A 22,346-nucleotide genomic window follows, 5' to 3' on the forward strand; every position below is an offset into this window, starting at 1 on the left:
TTTTAAAATAATTTTGACATGATTGGCAGTAAATTACAGCAATTCACTCATTATGTCACAATTAAATCAAAATTCTTGAACAAATCCAAATTCAGAACGACAAGAGGACAGGCAACATTAAACATAATACACTGGAAGATGCAGTGATGAGTGCATTAATTGTTGTTTCCTGTATGTGTACTTTTTTGAAGCTGTTGGTTAATGACCCATAGTGGTGGCACCGGCTGTAGACAAATGTTCTGATTGTACATTCTCCAGTGTGTCCAAGGGTAGAGTCAGAGAAACTGCTGTAAAATATGTGTTTCTTTAAAAATTGTGCATCCAGCATGTAGGACCAATGAGCCCCACTATGTAGAGGGTACAAAAGTATAAATTTGCCCAAAACAGCTGAGAGCTTACAAGATCTGGGTCAGTAATTCCCCGACTGCAGTGACCTCAGTACCTACAGCAGCATGTTTCACCTGTGTGGAAAGGTGCTTCAGGATTATAGTAAGCTTTAATGTTTAAATGTATCCAGTTTAAAGTTTATAAGCTCTAATGTCCAGCCATCACCTTACGAATTTGCCTACAGTATAAGGCTAATCTTAATTATTGGATGTAAAGGATAAATGGCACAAAGCGGATGATGAATGAATCTTGTTGTTCGGCATGGTCTCATGTTTAAACTTTTTTTTCATTTCTTCTTTTTCTCTTTCTTAGGATTAGCTTAGATGTTAGGATTTTTAGAAATGAGGTTTATTAGTACCATTCTGAATTTACATCAGACACTGGGTACTCAATCTATATTGTCATGTTCAGCATGTGTACAACTGGCCTGGAAAATTCTGGAGTATCTGAACAGCACTGCTTTCATAACAGTGAGAAGTCTGTCTGTAAACACTGTATGCCGGATAGACTATTAGATATTAGACTATTAAATATTAGAAATTTAAGTTAAATATTAGAAGTTTGGCTAAATGTCATGGCCCTGCTGGCCAGTTTTGACCATTGATTTGATGCAATTGGCTGGAGTGAAACCTGGATTAATGACAGGACGTGTGGATACATTATATTTGAGTGGATATACTTTATATCATAGAAATAGATTTGACAGACCAGGTGGTGGAGTATGCTTATATGTGAACACATTGTATCCTGTGGTTATCTGTGATGAATTTATTATTGAGGATGAATAATCAGACTCATTATTTATTGAGATAAATATAAAAAAGGGGGAAAATGCAATGGTGGGAGTGATATATCATCCTCTAAATTCTGATATCAATATTTTCAGTGTTAAAATGGAATAACTCTTATATCACATAAGCAAGACAAATAGAAATTGCTTCATACTCTGTGCTTTCAATATTTCAGTACTGATATTTCAAAATAAAATTGTAAAAAAACCTTTTAAAATATTCTTCATTCCTCTTCTTTGTTCCCTACTATTAATATGTGTACAAGAGACTCTAGCAGGTCAGATATTACATATGACTTTCCTGTAATTTTATTTATTGATTTAACTAAAGATAGATTTACATTCAAAAATGAAAGTAAAAATATTAAATGAGAAACATTTCTCAAAACTATCGGAAAATCTCAGAGCCAAAACATGGATTCAGTCTTCAGCTGTAAAGACTCGAATCACACATCTAGTGCTCTACTTGAGGAAATAATGGACTCTATAAATTCCACTGTACCTGAAATGATTATTAAAAAATGATGTACAAAATCAGGAAAAGTATGTAAAGTAAGTTTAAGCAAGTCAAATTAAGTTTGTATTTTATTAGATTTGTGAATAACACCGAACTGAACCAGATTTGTGTGTCCTGATTTCCAACGTTAGGGTCACTGAATCCAGATCATGGAAAAATACCCCAACTAAGACTACAGATCCTATCCATAATTACAAAAAATAAAGAAAATCCTTGTCTTGGTGCTCTGCTAAGTCAGAATGTACTACATCTACTAACAGTGACATTAGAGCCATGTGAACTGTCACTTAAAGTATGTAAAACAACCCAACAGTTTAAGCAATAAGAAAAATACTGATTTCCTCTTTAATCACAAAAATAATCAACCTGAAGTGATATATTGCATGAATAAATCATCCAAGGGTCACTTTTTTATTTCTGGGGTTTTTTTTGAGCCCACGTTATTCTCTCTGTTTAGCAGTTAGAAAACGTTTTGTTCCCCCATTCTGCTCTCCTCTTTGGACTGTTAAAAATATACATAATCCTGTTTTTGAGTCAGTCATATCTTCTTATCAACACACATTAAAGTATGGCAGCATTTTTATCATTATTGAAAATGTCGCAGCACAGAGCTACGGTGGCCCTGAAGTGCAAAGCACAACAACATTAACTAAGCACAATTACAAATTACGAAAGCACAACAACATTAACGAAAGCACAACAACATTAAAGAAAGCACAACAACATTAACGAAACACAATTACAAATTACGAAAGCACAACAACATTAACGAAAGCACAACAACATTAACGAAAGCACAACAACATTAACGAAAGCACAACAACATTAACGAAAGCACAATTACAAATTAGGAAAGCACAACAACATTAACAAACCGGAAAAGGTAGGTCCCAGTGGGAAAACCTGGGAAATCGCTGATTGGACGACGCCACTTTTGGCTTTTGAACCGGAAGTTATGGCGTGCGCTCGGCGGCAAGACAGTCATATCGCTATGTATTGTCCTAACTGCGGGAAAGAGCTGGTTGAGCTGTCACCAAACTTTTGCAGCAACTGTGGCAAGAGGATTCAAGAAATATGTGTCGGAAGTACTCCACAGCCTTCAAGTAAGTTCATAAGCATGAAGAATGGTTTGTTTGTCTTATGGATGTAGTAACTTGCTAACATTAGCGGTGTACAGACCGTGTCCGTTCTCATTTAAATGGGCCTTGTAAATTCAAATGCTGAATTAAAAGTGTGCCTAGGTTTCAGTAATACAGCAGCATTTATAGATCAAATATAAATGTCCGTTGCATTCTTGGGCGCTATTTTCCTGGAAAACCTGTGTTGCTCTGGTTAGTATGGCATGTCGTTTATAGGACTATGCATCTCTCTGATGTGCGACTTTGTCATTTTTTTCCTTGACTTCAGCACGACAGACTATTCCACCCTGCCCGACTCCAGCCTTCAGCACCTTCCTAGAATATCAACAAAAGAAAAACGAGGAGCGGCAAAAGTATTCTGTAGGGAGAAAGGGGTTAAAGCACAAGGAAAAAATAAAAGTTCGGGTAGGTTCATCATGGCTCCGACTGAAAACAAGCAGCTTTTATCTATGAAGAAAGTTCAGCGGAACAAAGCTATGCAGAATAATTGATAACCAGTAATAGCATATTGTCAATTCATGATCATTCAAAATAGTAAATCAGCTGTTGATTAATAAATTACCAACCGTTATTATGAACTGTTTGTATCCAAATCTGTGGTTTAAAAGTAAGGGTTTCCATCATTGTGCTTTGACTGATATTAGTAAATAATTGGTCCATTTGGTTGTTATTGCAACATGTAACACAAGATTTAAAAACAAAAAGAACAAGTTTGACAATTATTTTTAAACATTGCTCAGTCTTTCACATCTTCTTTCTTTCAGATAAATGTTGGCTTGATGGTCATTCAGAAGGGTGGTCTAAGGCCACAACGTGGAAAAAATATTTCCCTTACAACAGACCCAGACATCTCTGCCACAACTCTGCTTAGTCAGGCTGTTAAAAAAATGAAGGACTTCAACAAAGATATAAAAGATGGGCCTTTCCTTCTTCTGTATCCAGATGGGACAGAGGTTATTAATATCCCTGGGACACAAAGACCTTTTACCCTTGGTGCTTATAAGGCTGAAGTTGGCAAGCCATATCAAAGGATTACTGTTTTCATCTGCTTGAAAAGGGACTTTGAAGAAGGTAAGCTGTGGTGTTTGTGTGTGGAGTTTGGCACACATCGCCTAAACTTCAACAAATATAAATTTTGAAGTTGTGCAAGTAAGCATCACTGGCATAAATCAATCAACTCAATAACAAAGATTAGCTCCTACATGTCAAGTTACTTCCTAGAAACTTGAAAGCCATACACTCTGGGATCTACTGAGTCATGAGTTTTTAGAAATGTTATGTTTATGCATTCGGGTGTAACATTGTTTAACAAATATAGTATTATCACTTAGTAGAAATTAAGTTAGGGTTTTTTTTTCATGTTTTGCAGTTGGAAATTTGTCAGACTTGTCTGACTCTGACCCAGAGATTGTTATTAAAAAATCCTCAGAGTTGGATCTTGCTGATACACTGGTAAGTTCAATTTAAAATGTATTTAGTCTGTCTTTTTTTTGGGTTGTTCGACCATCACAAGCACCATTTACCTTTTACCTCAACTCCATAGAACTATGTAAATGTTTTTATGTGAAATGCATTGTGTGTCTTTACGTCAGCCATGGGAACCTCTGGATGAAAGCAGTCCTTTACAACAAGTGGCAGAAACAGAGTAAGTTATATTTTAAGAACATTTCATAGCATGACATGTGCATGTGTACCAAAAGTATTTTAGCCTTTACTGTATTTGCATACAGTATGTATTAATGACATTTACTTTGATTATTTGTCCTGTATGTGGTTACATGTCCTATAAAGTGCTTGTATTGCTTGTTTATTTTCTGGATGCTTGTTTGTTTTTGAAATGTCAAATATCCAGGCGTGGAAATAATTATTAGACCACCCTTGCTTTCTTCAATGTCTTGTTCATTTTACTGTCTGGTACAAGTAAAGGTACATTTGTTTAGGCAAATACAATAACAACAAAAATAGCTCATAAGAGTTTACTTTGAAAACTTATATCTATTAATTTTCTACAAAATCTTTGCGAGAATGACAAAAATCACTTCACTTTAATAGCTATAGTACCATACTGCCAAAAACAGCGCTTTTAGGCATTCCATGTTTTTTTCTGTTTGTTTTAGTCACATGATGCACAGAGGAGTTACAGGGCAATAAAATAAACAGGACATTGAAGAAAACGGGGCAGTCTCATAATGAATTCCATGACTGCATATTTTCATAATACGCAATGATATATGCTTTTCTTTGCCCTCTAAGGGATGATGTTGGGGATCTAGTGCTTTCAAATGAAGTACAACAGGTACTAACTGTTTTATTTTTGAAAGATTTGTTATATTTGTAGCATTTACAGCAATTTTTGGATGTGAGCAGCGTAAAATGCAGAATGTGAACTTTTTTCGACTGACCTTCATCTCGCACCACAATCCACAGATTCTCCTCTCAATCCTTTAAACTGTTAGGATATTAAAATAGTTCTAAATTGGCCAAACATTAATTTTCACTCATTCTCATTTTTGTGTTTTCAGGATATAGATTTGGATAACAGAAAAGATCCAGGCACCCGTGAATGTCTCACTGTCCAGAGCTCCTGTTACAGGTGTGTTGTATCTCCTGTAATTATTACAGGGGATGAGACAAAATGATAATGATTATAAATATATTTACTTTGAATCTTTTATATTTGACTTGTGTCATAAATTAAATGTTTGGTTCTAGAAAGCTGGAACTGCAGGCTTATGTATTTCTTTTTCATCTATGATGTGTGCACGTTTTTTGTCTGCAGAAACTACACCAACCTGTTTGAACCCATTCTGATTGACGACGAAGACGATGTTGAAGATCTTACTCATGACAAAGAGAAAGAGCTGCCTACAGAAGAGCCTGTGTTAGTAATTTAGACATTTTGTCTTCAATTAACCAGCATCTGTTCCTGCACATAATTACATTATGCATAGTTTGATAAATCAGTAAAGAAGTACATCCTGTGTTTAAAATATTTTCTTTTTTTCTAGAAAAACAAATGTGCAGGCACATGAAATTATTGCACATCTGGCACTGGCAATTGACCGCAAGAAGGTCAGCAGGTTCAATATATGTCGGTCAGATGTATGGGATGGAGCTGTTCGCGGATTTCAACGCAGCACGTACTCTGACAGCAATGACATGTTCATCAAGTTTAATGACGATGCTGGCTGCTTTGAAGAAGGGTTGGATACAGGCGGCCCAAGGCGTGAATTCCTTACACTTCTCATGAGCCATCTGAGAAATCGCCCCATCTTCGATGGACCCCCAGAAAACCGTTATCTTGTCTGCAATTCAAGAGGTGAGTCTTTTTAGGTATAGTGAAGTGGTTGTACTACTAAAATCAAAATTTTCAGAAACATCTCATATTTTTATCATAGGCAGATTTAAGTAGTAATAACCACAATAATTCTGTGCTCTGTATAACAGCTGCCAGGGAAGATGAGTATTTTTTAGCAGGAAAGATGATTGCTGTATCCATTGTACACGGGGGACCAGCACCACATTTTCTGTCAAAGAACCTGGTCAACCACATGATAGGGAATCCAAGTTTCAGCGCAACTGTAGAAGATGTGCAAGATGAGGAGATAGGGAAAGTTCTGCAGCAGGTAGGAAATGACCTAGGCTCAGGGAACAGATTTACTGTAGGACAAGTAAAGATTATTTTGACATTCAGATAAAGATTATGGTTGAGCGAATTATTTCTGTTTTTGAAAGGGCATATTTCACCCTCTCTCAACAAATGTGAAGTCACAAATGGAATAATTTTAATCCTGTATTTGTCTTCATTATAAAAAGGTTGTCAAATTTATATCTTGGTAGTTTTCCTTACAATAAACTGCTTGTTCTATAAGGTCCTGGAAGCAGAATCAGAGGAATCTCTGCAAAATGTAATTTTGCAAAACAGTACCATGTTCCAAACTGCTGGATGCCTCAGAAGTGTGAAGACATGTGAGAAGCAAGCTTTTGTGGAGGAGTATCTCAGATGGTACATCATTGACAGAAACCACAGTGCCATTCAACGGTAAGTAATAACCTGTCTGCCATTTATGGCTGAAAATATTTTAAAACTAATCTGCGGTTCTAAGCTCATTACTTAATATGAATTAAGCATTGCCAGTTGTTTACAGCAGCCACTGATATCATGAGACCTTTATTTATTATGAAAAGCTAATTAACAACCATGCAATCTGATCAGCAACAACAAATTACCTGATCATATCAGATTTAACAAGCTTCTTTCCTTAATTTTTTTTGTTTTTATCTTCAGTTGCTAACCCATCTTTTTGCCCCCTTCAGGTAAAATGTTAGGAATATATCAATACTTGCCAAATTTTAAGTTTCACCATTTTTATCATCCACGAAGAAATGTATGTATAATAGTTTGTCTGTCACCATAACTCTAAAAGTGCTTTAGAATCATTATTCATGCTACATGATTACTTTTAAAAAGGGATTTCTAAAAATAAGCTGTTTGACAAACAGTGTGAAAACATTTTTTTAAAAATGCTTAAATCATAATTATCTATTTTTGCTTTTACTAATGATTTCTGAGCACTGTTAATAGTTTTGTGTATGAGTGGTCCTACATAAACACCTGAGCTTTACTTGGTGTATGACACTATTCATTTTAAATTTATCCAGGTATATTAAACTAAAACTGTCATTGGCATTTACACATGTTGACGGATATGGAATAGTTCATATCTATGCTTTAAATCAATTCTAACACTGTTATGCATTTATCCTTAACAGATTCAAAGATGGATTGGCAAGTCTTGGTTTCCTCCCTGCACTGCAGCAGCATTCCAGTGTTCTGTCCCCAGTCTTATGCTTCTCTGCCAAGGCCCTGACTGCTTCAGACTTGGAGACCATGTTCAGACCAGATCTCAGCGCAACAGGAAGCAACAGGCGTCAGAAGGAGGGAAAAACACTGGGCTTTTGGGCAGATTATCTCCTTGATTCAGAAGGTTTGCATGGACAGATTGTGTGTTGTTTAGAATTTATTTATTTTATTTTTTTTAGTTATAATGAAAGGAAAGAAGAAATAAGGTAATTAATTTTCCTCAATGCAAAATCCAACTACAATGTTTACTTTCTTCTTTCAGAAAAAATGACAGCTGTATCTCTGGAAGATCTGTTGATGTTTGCTACAGGTCTGGCAGCACTTCCACCAGCAGGCATAATGCCACCTCCACGCCTCGAGTTTTTAAGTGATTCACCTTTTCCAGTTGCAAACACCTGTGCAAATACACTGAAGCTACCGCTTTTGGAATCATACATTGTTTTTAAGGCAAACATGGACTTTGGGATCCAAAATGCTCCAGGATTCGGCTGTCATTAAATCTAAGGTCAAATGCCAGTTACTGATTCCTGTTCAGTCTAGTTCAGATGCTGTTGGCATACTACCACTGTAAGCAAGTTTTGTAACACATTGAAGCGAAAAGCTACTTTAGTGTTTTGCTAAACATTTTTGGTGTTTTTTGGTTCGCAGAGCTAAATAATTTACAGTATAGGCAAGTTGAAACATGCTGAACACGTTGTTACAGAGTTTTATTCAGAATGTGTCAAGTCTGTCTTCAGGGTTAAGACTGAATACACAGTTCATTTTAAATGTTTTAATCCACCTGTCGCTTTGTATGTTTTGAATAATGTATTACTTTTCATTTTAGCAGAAGGAACAGGAAACAAAAGATCAAAAATTTGGGTTCAGGTAGTTTGTCCAAAACCTGGCTATATCTTTCAGCAATAAATACAGTTCTGTGGCTGATTCCCAGTCTTGTGGCTGCTGTAGTCCATTTTGTTGTACAGCCTGTTGTAGGTATTCCTCAATGTTTTGATCACCACACAATTCAGTCGCTTGCCTTGCTTCAGGGAACACATCCAGTTCCCTCTCCTCAACAGCAAATCCACAGTCTCTTGAACCATATCTGCAAAATCAGAATAGAATTAATAATAGAATTGTGAAGCATATTTTCTACATGTACTACAAATAGTTTAATATGTCAGATTTGTTTGCTGGCTACATGGATCTGTATAAGTGAGCACCAGAAAGTGATAGCTCATAAATGAACTGTATTTACTCGTACAATGATTAAAATATATTTCCCAACTTGTGCTATAAGAATACTGCATTAATATGTAATGCAGAAGGTGATTTCTTTCTGTGAAGATGACAATTACCTGTGAGGCAAGAGATAGAGTTCATCTGGAATTCCCCCAGGACATGATGCAAGTCTGCTTGGCCGGATCCTGTGTTTGTTCCAGAGGTCTTTGCATTCATCCAGGTCTTTCTGCAGAACACTGCTGAAGCAGAATCTCAGCAAGCATTGATGTTCATGGCTTCCATTGAAGGTTCCGAAGTCTCTTAGATCTCCAAACAAGTCCATCCAAAACTGAGACCTGGGGATAAATTAAATTCAAAATGGTTCTGTTCTTGTTAATTTCTGCTCATTTTGATATTGTATGATAGAAATGTATGTTAAACAAAAAATTAGTTTCTTTTCCAAGTAGTTTAAAAATGTCGGTGTACCTTCTGTAACCAGACAATGGAAAATACTAATTTTGAAAACAAAACATTTGCTTATGGTAAGTAATTTGGGGATCAAACTCAATATGGCATGATAGTTGGCAAAACAAGAAAATGTTATAAAATCAATACTGGGCAGCTTCCACTGTACATCGCATCTACCAAACACAGATGTACCCACCTTCCTGTTCTGAGAAAAGACCACCATGACTCGATGCGTTGATTCCCTGTTGATGATCCGTAACTGTGGCTTGATGATCCAGCATAATAGTCTGTGTGCGCATGACGGAGGGTACACTGTATTGCTGCCAAAGTCCCATTCTCAGTCCCGAGGTCTGTTCGTAGTCTCATTGGTATCACTCCAAGACTCTTGACACAGTTTATATAATTGAGAGCAATGACAGAAGGATTGTTGTTGGTTGCTCCACAAACAAGCCACATCATTCTTCTTGAAAAACCATCTATACATCCTGAGAGCGCCAAGCCGAATGGCTTCAGTTTGTCGTAACCATCTACATGCCATATGTAATTGGGCCCCATGGAGTGATACGTGCGTCTTGTAAACCTCCTGCGAGTCCTCATGGCGATTCCTTGAGGATTCAGCTGTCTCAACAGTCTCATAACTCCATCACGTTTGACACGTAGCTTGTGTTTTTGTTTGAGAACTTGCCACATAGTCCGATAGCCAAACAACTGCCCTGGTCCTCTCAGCTCTGTCATAATGGCATGTCTCACTTCAGGAAGTGGAGAGTAGTTCCGTCGTCTGTACAGTCCAGCTTCTTTTAAATGCGTCTTCAGTGTACGCATACTAAATGAAACATCGTGGTTAGTCCTGAGCATGTCCAGTATCACCTCGTATGTATGTCCTGACTCAAAATATTCGTGGATAGCGGTAGCTACGTCTGGATTACCAGTAATATTCATTTTATCAACAACCGCGCTAAAGCCATAACTTCCGGTTCAAAAGCCAAAAGTGGCGTCGTCCAATCAGCGATTTCCCAGGTTTTCCCACTGGGACCTACCTTTTCCGGTTTGTTAATGTTGTTGTGCTTTCCTAATTTGTAATTGTGCTTTCGTTAATGTTGTTGTGCTTTCGTTAATGTTGTTGTGCTTTCGTAATTTGTAATTGTGTTTCGTTAATGTTGTTGTGCTTTCTTTAATGTTGTTGTGCTTTCGTTAATGTTGTTGTGCTTTCGTAATTTGTAATTGTGCTTAGTTAATGTTGTTGTGCTTTGCACTTCAGGGCCACCGTACAGAGCTGCCCATCTTGGTTAAAAGCTAAACGCAACAAAAACCTACCAACCACAGTGATGCTGTAAGGTTTTCATTTTGATAACCACAAATACAGAACTATTTGCACTGATTGTAGATGAGATAAAAATTCCATATCAGCTAACACAGTCTGGGTTGTGTACTTACCATGTCATTATATGCGTTTTATTAAATATATATATATATTTTAATAGTTTTATTGCAAAACTGAAAGAAATAAAGTGTCAGCGCTCTAAATTCATGAAAATTTGGACTTTGTGGTTGTCATTGAAGATATCTGGCATACTGTGTGTATGTGTGTGTGTGTGTGTGTGTGTGTGTTCTGGTAATCATGTTGTGGGGACAAGAATCTGTTTACACAGTCATGGTGTGGGGACCTCTTACAGTGTGGGGACCAAAAACCAGGTCCCAACAAGGGAAACTGCTAAAAGACTACAGAAGCTATTCTGAAGGTGCATGTGTGGTTTTTAGCTTTGGCCTATAACACATGTTTTTCTGCATGTGTGCATGTGTGAGTGTGTGTGAGAGCAAAGTAAGATCTACTGCCCCCTTATGGTGAATCAGTGGTACTACACCCAGAGGTTTGCTCACACACGTGTGTGTGTATGTGTGTGTGTGTGTCTGTATGTGTGTGTGTTTCGCCAGAAAGAAGAAATATTGTGACTGAAAAAGCCTGATTCAAGACTACTGGAAGAGATCAAAAAAATAATTGTAATTTTTGTCCTTCAGATCAAAGGTAATTGCTCTTAATGTCTTCTCTTACTTACATGATTATATTTTCATGAAGTGTATATTTTAACTGTTAACATTGTTGTCTGGAAAAAACTCACTAACACACGAAACAAATTATATTTGGATTCTTGTGTTTTCTGCTTTAATTTGGTGAATTCCTCTTATTCTTTTTTGAAGTCTTCTTGAGCAGTAATTCTCCAGACGTTTTTTTTATAATTGAACAACTTAGCAAAAAGTCAAATTGAAATTATATTTTCAGATGCTTTGCTACTAGTAGTCAGTTGTAAAACATATAATTTGTTTAATTTTTTTTTGAATTTATAAAAAAAATGCCAACAATAACAGAGTTCGACAGACATAAAATAGTATTTTTGCATCAACAACATGATTCCAAAGAGCTATTAGCTGAAAACTTGGAATATCATGGAGTGCAGTGTGTCCTTAAAAAAAGTTGATGAAACTGGATGAAGGAGGACAAAAGAAAAAGTGAAAGGCTTAGAGTCATCTTCTTAAGAAATAGAGAAAAAAATCCAAGAAAGACCTGAACATGACACATGACCTTAAAGATGCATCTGGCCAATCACCTGATCAATGTTCACTGAAACCTCATCAGAAATGGTCTCAGTGGAAGGGCGGCTGTCAAGAAGCCATTTGTGACACACTGCAATGTGTGGTCACATTATGTGGTTTAATTTTGTGGTATTGTGTGAATTTTGTTTGTAATTTTGTTAAATTAGTATCTTAGTTTTCTGATTTCTGTTGAAACATAAATGGAGTGCTATCCTGAGTTACGCCACAATGGGGCACTTTCGCCCTAGTGAGATGGTTTAGTGTGGCTTCCGCTTCCGTCTTCAGACTCGGCAGAAGCGGGAGAAGAAAACACACTGCTGTCCCGGCTCATGATTTTCCTGTTTTTTTTAGGTTAGTAAGTAGTAAAATCACACATGTGATCCATATATTTGGCATACCAAGTAACGTTAGCACCTGAGCAGTAGCTCATCTGAGCAGAATATGTATTTGATTACGTTGTACTGTAAGAAGTGACGTGTTGCTGCTAAGACAAGAGACGAAGGGTAACAGGGGCAGAGTTAAATAGATCAGGTATATTAGATAGATGAGTAGAAAGAATAAAATAAAATAGAATAGAATTGAATGCCTTTATGGCCATTATACAGAATGTACAGTGAGATTGGAGGGCCACTCCTGTTCAGTGCAATGGAATAGGAAGTCACACTTCCTATAATATAAAATATAACTCCTAAAAATATACAGAAAATAAAACAGAATGTTTAAAAATTTATAGATTGTAAATAAATAAAATACATATATACATATAATAATGAAAACGGTGAGTATTGCACTAGTGAATGAATATACAACACAATATAGGAGTGATAGATATTGTTCAGTATGAATAATATAATACTGCACAGAGATGTGGCTGTTGCACAGTTACAGTGGGTGAGTGTGAGAGTTCAGGGTGGTGATTGCTCTGGTGAAGAAACTGTTCTTGAGTCTGTTTGTTCTGGCGTTGATGCTCCTGTAGCTCCTGCCAGAGGGCAGCAGGTCAAACAGGTCAAAGCCAGGGTGTGAGCTGTCCTTGATGATGTTTTTGGCTCTGCTGATGCAGCGGGAGGTGCATCAGGGAGGGGAGAGTGATTAGTAGTTAATTATATCCAGATGCAGAAGAAATACCTTTATGTTAAGTATCATTTTAAATATTTTTCAGCGTAAAGACATGCAGTTTTGATAAACTTGAAAAATAAAATTAGAAAGCTGAAGTTCGGGGGCGTCCGGGTGGCTTAGTGGTAAAGCTGGTGACCACATACATATGCCACGTGTTGCGGTGCGGGTGGCACGGGTTCGAGTCTCGGCCTGTTGCCAATTTGCCCGTGTGTCTTCCCCTGTATCTTCCACCATTTCCTGTCTCTCTCCACTGCTAACAAAAGCCGCTGTGGCCAAAAACGCAAAGAAAGCTGAAGATTGTTATTGTTTTGGCCACAGCGGCTTTATTGGCAGCAGAGGGAGACAGATACAAGGGAACCAATGCGGGCAAGCTGGCGACAGACCGGGACTCAAACCTGCGCCGCTCACACCACAACATGGCGAGTCTTTTGTGGATGTTCTAAGTCACAGTGTGACTAACATTAACACAAAGTTTCATCTGAGCGGTCTGAACTGAAAGCAGGCAAAACAACCTGTAAGCTACAAGGAAAATACTGACGATACATGTCGTGTTGACCTTTATAGATTTCAAAGGAAACACTGTAAATAATACAGTCATATCTTTTGACATACTGTGGGCGGAGCATAGCAACATCTGTGCTCCACTTTGACTACTTCCTTGATTTTTTATTTATTTATTTTTTTACATCTTTTCACACATATGGTTTTAAAAGTGACATTTTTACCTGTTAAATGGAAATTTGTCACACATTAATTATCAGCTGCTGTTTCTTTGATCTCTAGTTCTTCTGTGGAGTCTATTTACAGACAGATGTGATGAAATCCATCATCACTGTCTTATGACAGTATGGGTGGCAATGATGTCAAAGAGGAAGTAGCGCTATGCTGAAATTATTTCTAATGTTTGTGCTTCAATTTGCAGGTAAAATACATTTTATTTTAAATGCTTTATAAATTAAAAAAAAAAAGCCACTTTCATAACTTTGTTCAAGTTTTTTAGTTTCTGGTAAACCAAAACTAACACTTGGGAAGAAACGCGTATGATAATTATTAGTGCAATAGGTTTAGTCGAAAAATTATATAAGCTAAAAATCTTTTTTTTTAGAGTTTCTGAACTGTGATATAATTGAAAATTATACATATAAAACTTCAAGCACTACTGTAAGTGTGTAAGCTGGTATTTTTCCTTTGTGTATTTACAGTTGTTATAGTTTATATTCATTATTTCATTTGGAGACAATGATTTATGTTATACATCAGTTTATTCAGAATGTGTCCTTCCCCTTGCAGCAGGGATGAGTGGAGGACCAAACTATCTCTATCACAGACAGGAAGTGATGTCATTCTGCCCTGTGACGGTGTGTATGACACATGCTCCACAATTAACTGGGTTTACAGCAGACATCGATCCAGGCCGACAGAAGTGGCTCATCATGGAGATATTGAGAAAAGTTCAGCTCGAGCTGCCAGACTGAGTGTGCACAGTAACTGCTCACTGAGCATCAAGAACATCACTGCTGAGGACGCTGGTCATTACAGCTGTCTGCAAGAGACGGACCACAAACCAGTCACACTTTCTAAAGTCTTCCTAAATATTTTGACTCGTGAGCATTCAGCATCAAAAACACTGAGCTTGTCACATTTTCATATTTAATCCTCAAACTCAGTGAGACTTTCCCAAAGTGATCCTTTTCTCAAATTTTGAACGGTGAGTGACACACCACATTGTTATGCATCACCGACAGCATTGTGTGGTGTGTGTACTACGATGATCTAGAGCAGTGTGCAAGAGTCTTGAGTCACCTCTCATTTCTTCATAATTTGTTAGGAAAATGTAAAATATGTGCAGAAATATATTAAAACCTGTACATGGAAATACAGCATAGAGAGAGTATTTGGGTGTGGGAAATAAATAAATCAGTATGTAAGAAAGTAAAGGGGATGCTACTATGTGCAACTTTTCTGTTTTTTTTTTTGGCTTTTGGCCCCAAACTGTGTGTGTGCACTGAGACCATTTCTTATGAGGTGAACAGCAGATGGATCAACTGAAGGGCCGATGCATCTCTCAGAGCCTGTCAGGTCTCATTCTTAAGGACCTGACTTTCAGATATTGGTCATCTGCTCTAAAGAGTCTTTTAGGCCACTTCTTCTTTTGTCCTCCACTTGTTTAGTGTCTTGAAATCTTTTTAAAGACACAGTACACAGCATGCTGAGATATCCCAAGTTTTTGGATAGCAGCTCTTACTGTTGTCTCATATTTTCTCTCAGTTTCATTGCTCCCAGTAGATGCTGCTTCTTTTTTTTTTTTTCTAAATAGCCTGTCATGTTTGGCAGATCTTGCAAACAGAACTGTGATCTGAATGTATTGTTGTGCCAAACACATTTGCTATTACAAGATGAGCTCTGTAGGTTCTCTATAGGCTTCTCTTATTATTGTGTCACCTTTTATTTTATTTGAATTATTTTTAACATGTTATTTGACAAATTGTGTTGGAGCTGACAGGCTTAGAAAAAAGAAAAGAAAGAAAAAAAAAGAGAGAGAGAGAAAAATAGGGAGAAAATAGAACATAGAAACAGGAAAAAGTGCAAGTAGGTATGCCAAAAAGTTCATCACTTATAAAACATAAGATATTGTCACTATTTGCAATTATAAACTGTGTGGGGAAAAAATAAAATAAAAGAAGCATGGTTACACAAACCAACCATTTTGTGTTATTACGTGGGTGTATGTGTCATGAAATGTATTTACCAATGAGGGGAGAATGCCACAGCTCCGCCCATCAGAGGCTAGAGGTGGGCCAAGAAAGCCCCAGGAAGCTCAGGCCACCAGCAGCCCGTCGAGACCTATGAAGACCCGAGGCCAGTCATTCCAAGGAGAACCGCACACCCACCCCAGCAGACGGGAGAGAGGGGGCCCAGACAGAGCCCCCCACCCCAGCCGAGGAGCAAAGGCACCAGAGAACCCGAGGCGATGAGAAGCCGCCCCCCCCCCTCCCAGCAGCCAGCCCCCCGTACAGGCCGGAGGCAGGGCTCCGGAACCCCCAGCACCCAAGGACCGCCTGACCCCCCACAGAGCCCCCCCCGCCGCGGGGCGCAACCCCCAGGGGAGCAGGTCAACCCCCACGCCAGAATATCCGGTCCCACCCAGGAACCACAAGGTACCCACACCCCAGGGGGGCAGGAAGGGAGGAAGCAACCAGCAGGGAGTGGTCAGGAGGCAAGGCACAGGCCCAGATCCAGGTCCAGCCATACATACAAACACATGCACACCCGCAAGCACACCCATGTACACATTTATGTACAAATACACATACATGCACATACACACTGACCCACATACATATAAACATATATACGGTACGCACACATTCACTCATTCACCCATACTCACAAAGACTGACAAATACACAAAGACACCTATTCATCCATAGCTACCCACCCTCTGAAGATGGGGCGAGTGGAAACCATCCCAGGGCCAACAGCGACCCCAAGACGCCGCCAGCCCAGGCCCCAAGGAACCACCCGACCCCCACCCCGAGCGAGGTGTAAGAAATCGGGGTGTGAGATGACCCATCCACCCCTCCTCCTCCCCAACTTGTAAGTGTATGTGTTTATGTTTGTGAGTGAATGAGGTGTAGAGGGTGCAGTTAAAATTGAGGGGACAATTGTGCCACAAGCACCAACTGCTGGTTGTCAGTGCTCGCCCACACTGCCCCCCCAAAACCCTCCATGTCTAAAGTGCAAATAAAATTTGGGGACAGACAGTGACAAGGATCCAAGTGGGGCTACCTTAGCGGCCCCATCTCATCAATCTCTGTGTAACATGCCTGCCCCAAAGGTCCTGTGTGTATTAAGTTGTACATGTGTATGTGCTGTGAATTATAATGACTACAGTGCAATTAAAAAGGAGAGGCAGGTGGCCGTGCGGCTCTGCACATGGCCTCTCCACCCTACATTTGTGAGTGATGTGTATTCTGTGTGTGTGTGTGTGTGTGGGGGGGGGGGGGGCATGTGACCAGGAAGCCAAAAGGCAACCTGGAGGAAGAGAGCCAGCTGTCCACTGGCTCATTAGGCACCCCGACCTCCCACACCCCAGCACAGGGCAGGGGGAGGTGAGCCTGGGGCCGTGGCGACAGCATCCCGGAGCACTGCAGCACCTGAGACTGGCACCATCGCACCCATTGCCTATTCATTCGACAATAGACACAAACGAACAACAGGACATACTGACCTGAGTTGGAAATATTGTGCCCTGTCTCTCCCCAACCACCCCACTAAACCATGTGGATAGGTCTTCACATATCCTCTGCCAAAATCTCTGAACAGGTACACAAGACCACAGAGCATGTAGATAGTTCTCCTCTGAATTGCTTGTTCAGTGGGTGCATATGTTTGAGTGTGTAAGACCCATTTGGAACATCCTTTGTCCAGTATAGTGTGTTCTATGGAGAATTTTATATTGTACAAGTTGTGCTTGGGGTCTTTTAGTCATTTTGAAGATATTTAAACATATTTCTGTCCATAAATTTTTATCCAGGTTGACAGAAAGATCACGCTCCCATTTTGCAATTGGGATGGGAACTGAGTCATCAGTTTTTAGTAATAATTTATATAATTTTGACAACAATTTTGGGGTACAGAGGTTAAGAAATTCCGTTACCCATGCAGGTATTTCTAAATTCAATTGATTGAGGTTAAACCTTTCCTGTAAGATGGACTTAAGTTGTTGATATTCCAGAAATCTACCGTTGCCAATTCTATATTTTGATATAAGTTCTTGGAATGTAATAAGCTTTCCATCTTGGATAATATGTTCTAAATTATTTACACCCTTATCACGCCATAACGGAAAATTCAGCATTTTCTTTTTCTGACAAATATCTGGATTGTTCCAAATGCGTGTTAGTTTACAGGGGATAAGTGAAGACTTAGTTATTTTTAAAAATTACTATTACTAATGAAAAGTAGATCTGAGATTTTTATTTTTCCACAAAGTGCCTGTTCCAGATCCAGCCATGGGTTGTCTGATGAATTGGATTTGATCCACTTTGAAATGTACTGCAACCTACTACCTAAGAAATAGTAATAAAAGTTTGGCAATTCTAGACCGCCACTGTGTTTTGGTTTTTGTAAAGTTTTTAAGCTTATTCTTGATGGTTTGTTTTTCCATAAAAATTTTGAGATATTTGAATCAAGTGACTTAAACCAAGGAAGAGAAGGTTTATTAGGGATCAATGAAAATAGATAATTAATTTTTGGTAAAACCATCATTTTAATGGCAGCAACTCTCTCCATGAGTGATATAGGTAAACTATTCCAACGTGTGAGATCATCCTCTATTGTTTTTAATAAAGGGGTATGATTTAATCGTACCAAGTCTGAGAGCCTGGCGGAAAAATTTATGCCTAAATATCTAATATTTCCTGACTTTTTTGGGGTCCTAGAGGTTCTATGGAAGTTACTATTCAGAGGCAAAACTGTCGATTTACTCCAATTGATAGAGTAATCAGATATAGATGAGAACTTATCTATTAGTGTGATAGTCTTCAAAAGGGAAGCTTGTGAATTCCCAAGGAAAAGTAATACATCATCAGCATAAAGGCTAATTTTATGGTCCATATTTTCAGTTTGAATCCCTTTAATATTTGCATTTTGACGGATTGCTGCTGCTAGTGGCTCAATGAAAATTACAAAAAGAGAGGGAGAGAGTGGGCAGCCCTGCCTGGTGCCCCTCTGCAGACTGAAGCTTTGAGAAATGAGATCATTTGTCCTAACACGTGCATTTGGGGAGCTGTGTAGCGTTCTGATCCAGTTTATAAAGGATGAACCAAATCCAAATTTTTGTAGAACTGCTAGTAAGAATCTCCAATTTACCCGATCAAATGCTTTCTCCGCATCCAAAGACACGATTGTCGTCTCTAATTTGTTAATAGAACAATAGTCTATTATATTTATCAGTCGACGTATATTATTGGCTGAGTGCCGACCTTTGATAAAGCCTGTTTGATCTGGATGTATAATAAATGGAGTAATACTTTCTAATCTTTTGGCAAGGGCTTTACAAATTATTTTAAGATCTACATTAATAAGAGAGATTGGGCGGTAGCTTGATGGGAGTGTGGGGTCTTTGCAAGATGCTGCTTCAAAGACAGATGGAAGCACCACATTAGAGTGCTCTCTGTTCAGATCCACCAGCTTCCTGCCCTGTAAAGAGAACAGTATCTGCTGGATGGATGAGACAGGAACTGTGCTCCTTAATAGAACTGTCACACACAATAGATGGACAAAGTGGGCTTCTAATCTCACTGTGAAACATCAGTGTGGCCACAGCAAAAGATACACCTGCCAGTTTGTTGTGAAAAACTGTGTGAAGATAGAAGCTCACTACACACCTGTTGTCATGGTTCTGGGCCAGTGGCCCAGTGTTTTTTGTTATCTTTTGTATTGGTCCTGAGTTGTTGTTTCTATTTCCTTGTGTTTCCATGTGTCAGGTCTGCATCCTTGTTCCCCCGTTTGACTTCCTGTTTTATTTTGATAGTCATTTGGTCTCCGTCTGTCATGTTCAGTTTTGCTTCCCCTGGTCTTGTCATTGGTATTTCCTGTGTTTCCCAGCTGTTCCCACTCCCCTCGTTATCCTGTGTATTTAAGTCCCGTGTTTTCTCTGCCTGTTGTTGTGTCATTGTCATTTGCTTCCCTGCTGTGTCCCTTCTGTGTTTCTTGGTAGTTCTTGGAATTCAGTTTTGGTTTTCTTCCACTTTGCTGCACTCGCCAAATAAAGGCTAAATTTCATCTTACCTTGTCTTCCGTATTCTGCATTGGGGTCTGCTTCCTGCCTGCCACACAGCCGTTCCATCACACCTGTCTTCACAGGTAGGATAGTAACAAATTAATCTTACCCATGGCATGCTGACCCCTATCACAAATAAAGCTTAAGTTTTTCACAGATGTTACCAAACTTTGACTACAAGGTTACAGAAGTATGAAATTTCTAAAGAAAAAGTTGGAGCTTTTTCCCCCAGTTTACACAGGTCAGTCTCCTCGGAGCTACATCATGTGGACTTTCTGTATTGCTGGACTGATCCTAATGATTGTAATCACTGTTCTTTTCATCAGACACAGAGGTAAGAATTCAGATAAGAAATGAGATTCATTAACAATTAAAATAAATTTAAATCTAATTGCTGCTCTTTCAGGAAGCAAACAGCCGCTTGAAGACACTAATGTGAGTTATTAAAAAATGAAGTAGTCTTTCTGATAAATGGCAAAACACAAGCTGTATGTCTATTATTTAAGATGTCACTTTATTGAATCATTGGGTAATTTTGTCAAACACTTAACAAATAAAAGTTGTATTGTTTTGATATTATAATAAGACTCAGAGAGACAAAGATGGGATTTAAAAGGATATGAGATGCACAAGGAAAATTGATCACCAAAGTAAAACAGGAAATGACAGAGAAACAGAGACACTGACAGGAAAACAGAAGGAGTAAAGATTTTAAAACAAGAAAGATGTCAAAAAATTAACAAAAGGAATCAGTGTGGGATCATCTGGACAGAGAATGGAAGAAAAGACAGCCACCAGTCAAAGAAGAGTTCAGATTTAAAAGCTGTTGGTCAAGGTCAACAGACTGTTGTTTTTTTAAAAAAAAATTTTTTTATTTTGAATAAATTGAAAATAAAAACTTGCTCATGAGCACTCAGGATGCATTTAAGCAGCTGGACAGTGGGTTGGTCAAGCTAAACCACAGCACTACAACACCCCTGCAGCTTATGCCATTTTACCACTAGTATCTACTCAGCTTGGTTTTTAGGGTTTTCCATTAGGTAATAGTACCTGGTATCAGGTACGATTTTAGTGCCTGCTTAGCTGCAGTTCCAAACGACCTGAGTCAAGCCCAAAATGTGACATAAACAGACTGCATGCTACTGATTGGCCATGTAGTGACATCACTGGATGAGTCATGAGTCCGACTCTAAAATAGGCCATTATCGATTCACAGAAAGACTCAATGGCGATATTAGACAGGAATAAGCTGTGAGTGCGGCGCAGCAGGTGTGGAAAGCAGCCAAAACCGCCGAAGATAAATTCAACAAGGAAGGGGAAGTATTGCTCCAAAAAGCTGAATCAAAAATGTAAGCCGTACGCAGTAAACCGCAGAAAACTGCAGAAAACCATGATGGATTTTATTCAGAAGGTATGTACATTAATTCTATGTTCCTGTCATGTTGTCACCTGTGCTTATATTTGTGCGCAATCTGGTGATTGGCGGCTGGCACTGTTGCCAAATTTGCTAAAGGACGAATCGAGGTCCGGGGGAGAGGTGTCCCCCTCGGTGCCGAAGAAAGGTCCAGGCGATGCCACAGCGTAGGAAGGGCCGCAGTATTGGTGTATGTACACAAAACACGGCGACAACTGAGTTTTCACGTTTCTGGTGTTGTGCCAAAAAGAGATTTCCGTTTTTTTTATTTTACTGTATTATCTTTGCTTATATTGGTAAATAGACTGTGGTGCAGGATTTATGAAGGGCTTCTATATAAAATGAAGAAATGGTTTGTTTTGCAAATATATTTATGACTGCATTATTGTATCTGCATTATAATCAATCCAGTTGTTTTTTGCTACCCTTTATAGAACTATAATGTTATATTTGTTGCAATTTCTGCAGCCCTCTTGGCAGATCTCTCAGGAAAAAAGACATTTTTAAGAATATATGAAAGGCACTTTGCCAAGAAGTGATTGCAGCTTCTACCTGTGACAGGAGTGTTGTTTCTCGCTCAGAATGACGTACTATCATTCACGAGAGATGTGTTTGACACATGTTTCACAGATTTTAGGCCAAAAATTAATCTACAGCAATTTAAATACAACCCAAAAAATTTTTTTGGCAAATACTGGAAATCACTTTTTGGCACAACACGGCATATCTCTAAAACTCTTCAAAAGTCCCCGATGACACCGGGAAAAGTCGCTAAATTTGATGCTAGTCACTTTTTGGACAAAAAAAAAAAGTCACTAGGGGGGTCTGAAAAGTCCAAGTGACAAAGTCACTAAGTTGGCAACACTATCTGCTGGTGTTGCCAAAAGTTGCAGCTTCTACCATGTGACAGGAATGTTATTTATGACTCAAAATGAGTTGACATCATTCATAAGAGATAATATTTGAGATATGCTTGACAGACCATACGTCAACAAGTAATTTACAACAATATCAATACCAGCAATAATTTTTTTTGGAAAATACTGGAAATCACTTTTTGGCACAAGACCGGCTA

At 38.6% G+C, this 22,346-nt stretch overlaps 2 protein-coding genes across 2 annotated transcripts; one reads left to right on the plus strand and one right to left on the minus strand.

Annotated features, from left to right (window-relative positions):
• Positions 1-2,512: 2,512 nt before the first annotated feature.
• On the plus strand, positions 2,513-8,630 carry LOC115774255 (uncharacterized). The gene is made up of 13 exons (XM_030721435.1): positions 2,513-2,797; positions 3,102-3,238; positions 3,598-3,904; positions 4,203-4,285; positions 4,426-4,478; positions 5,087-5,129; positions 5,356-5,426; positions 5,613-5,714; positions 5,842-6,152; positions 6,281-6,459; positions 6,706-6,875; positions 7,607-7,821; positions 7,960-8,630. Exons 1-13 carry the CDS (start codon positions 2,650-2,652, stop codon positions 8,193-8,195), a joined length of 2,055 nt encoding a protein of 684 aa, XP_030577295.1. The 5' UTR covers positions 2,513-2,649; the 3' UTR covers positions 8,196-8,630.
• Positions 8,388-10,488, minus strand: LOC115774256 (uncharacterized). Its single transcript, XM_030721436.1, has 3 exons — positions 9,562-10,488; positions 9,035-9,253; positions 8,388-8,781 (listed from the first exon to the last, which is right to left on the minus strand). Exons 1-3 carry the CDS (start codon positions 10,302-10,304, stop codon positions 8,547-8,549), a joined length of 1,197 nt encoding a protein of 398 aa, XP_030577296.1. The 5' UTR covers positions 10,305-10,488; the 3' UTR covers positions 8,388-8,546.
• Between the last annotated feature and the right edge of the window lie 11,858 nt (positions 10,489-22,346).

The sequence above is a fragment of the Archocentrus centrarchus genome, chromosome 24 (assembly GCF_007364275.1).
Source record: "Archocentrus centrarchus isolate MPI-CPG fArcCen1 chromosome 24, fArcCen1, whole genome shotgun sequence".
NCBI classification, from domain to species: Eukaryota; Metazoa; Chordata; class Actinopteri; order Cichliformes; family Cichlidae; genus Archocentrus; species Archocentrus centrarchus.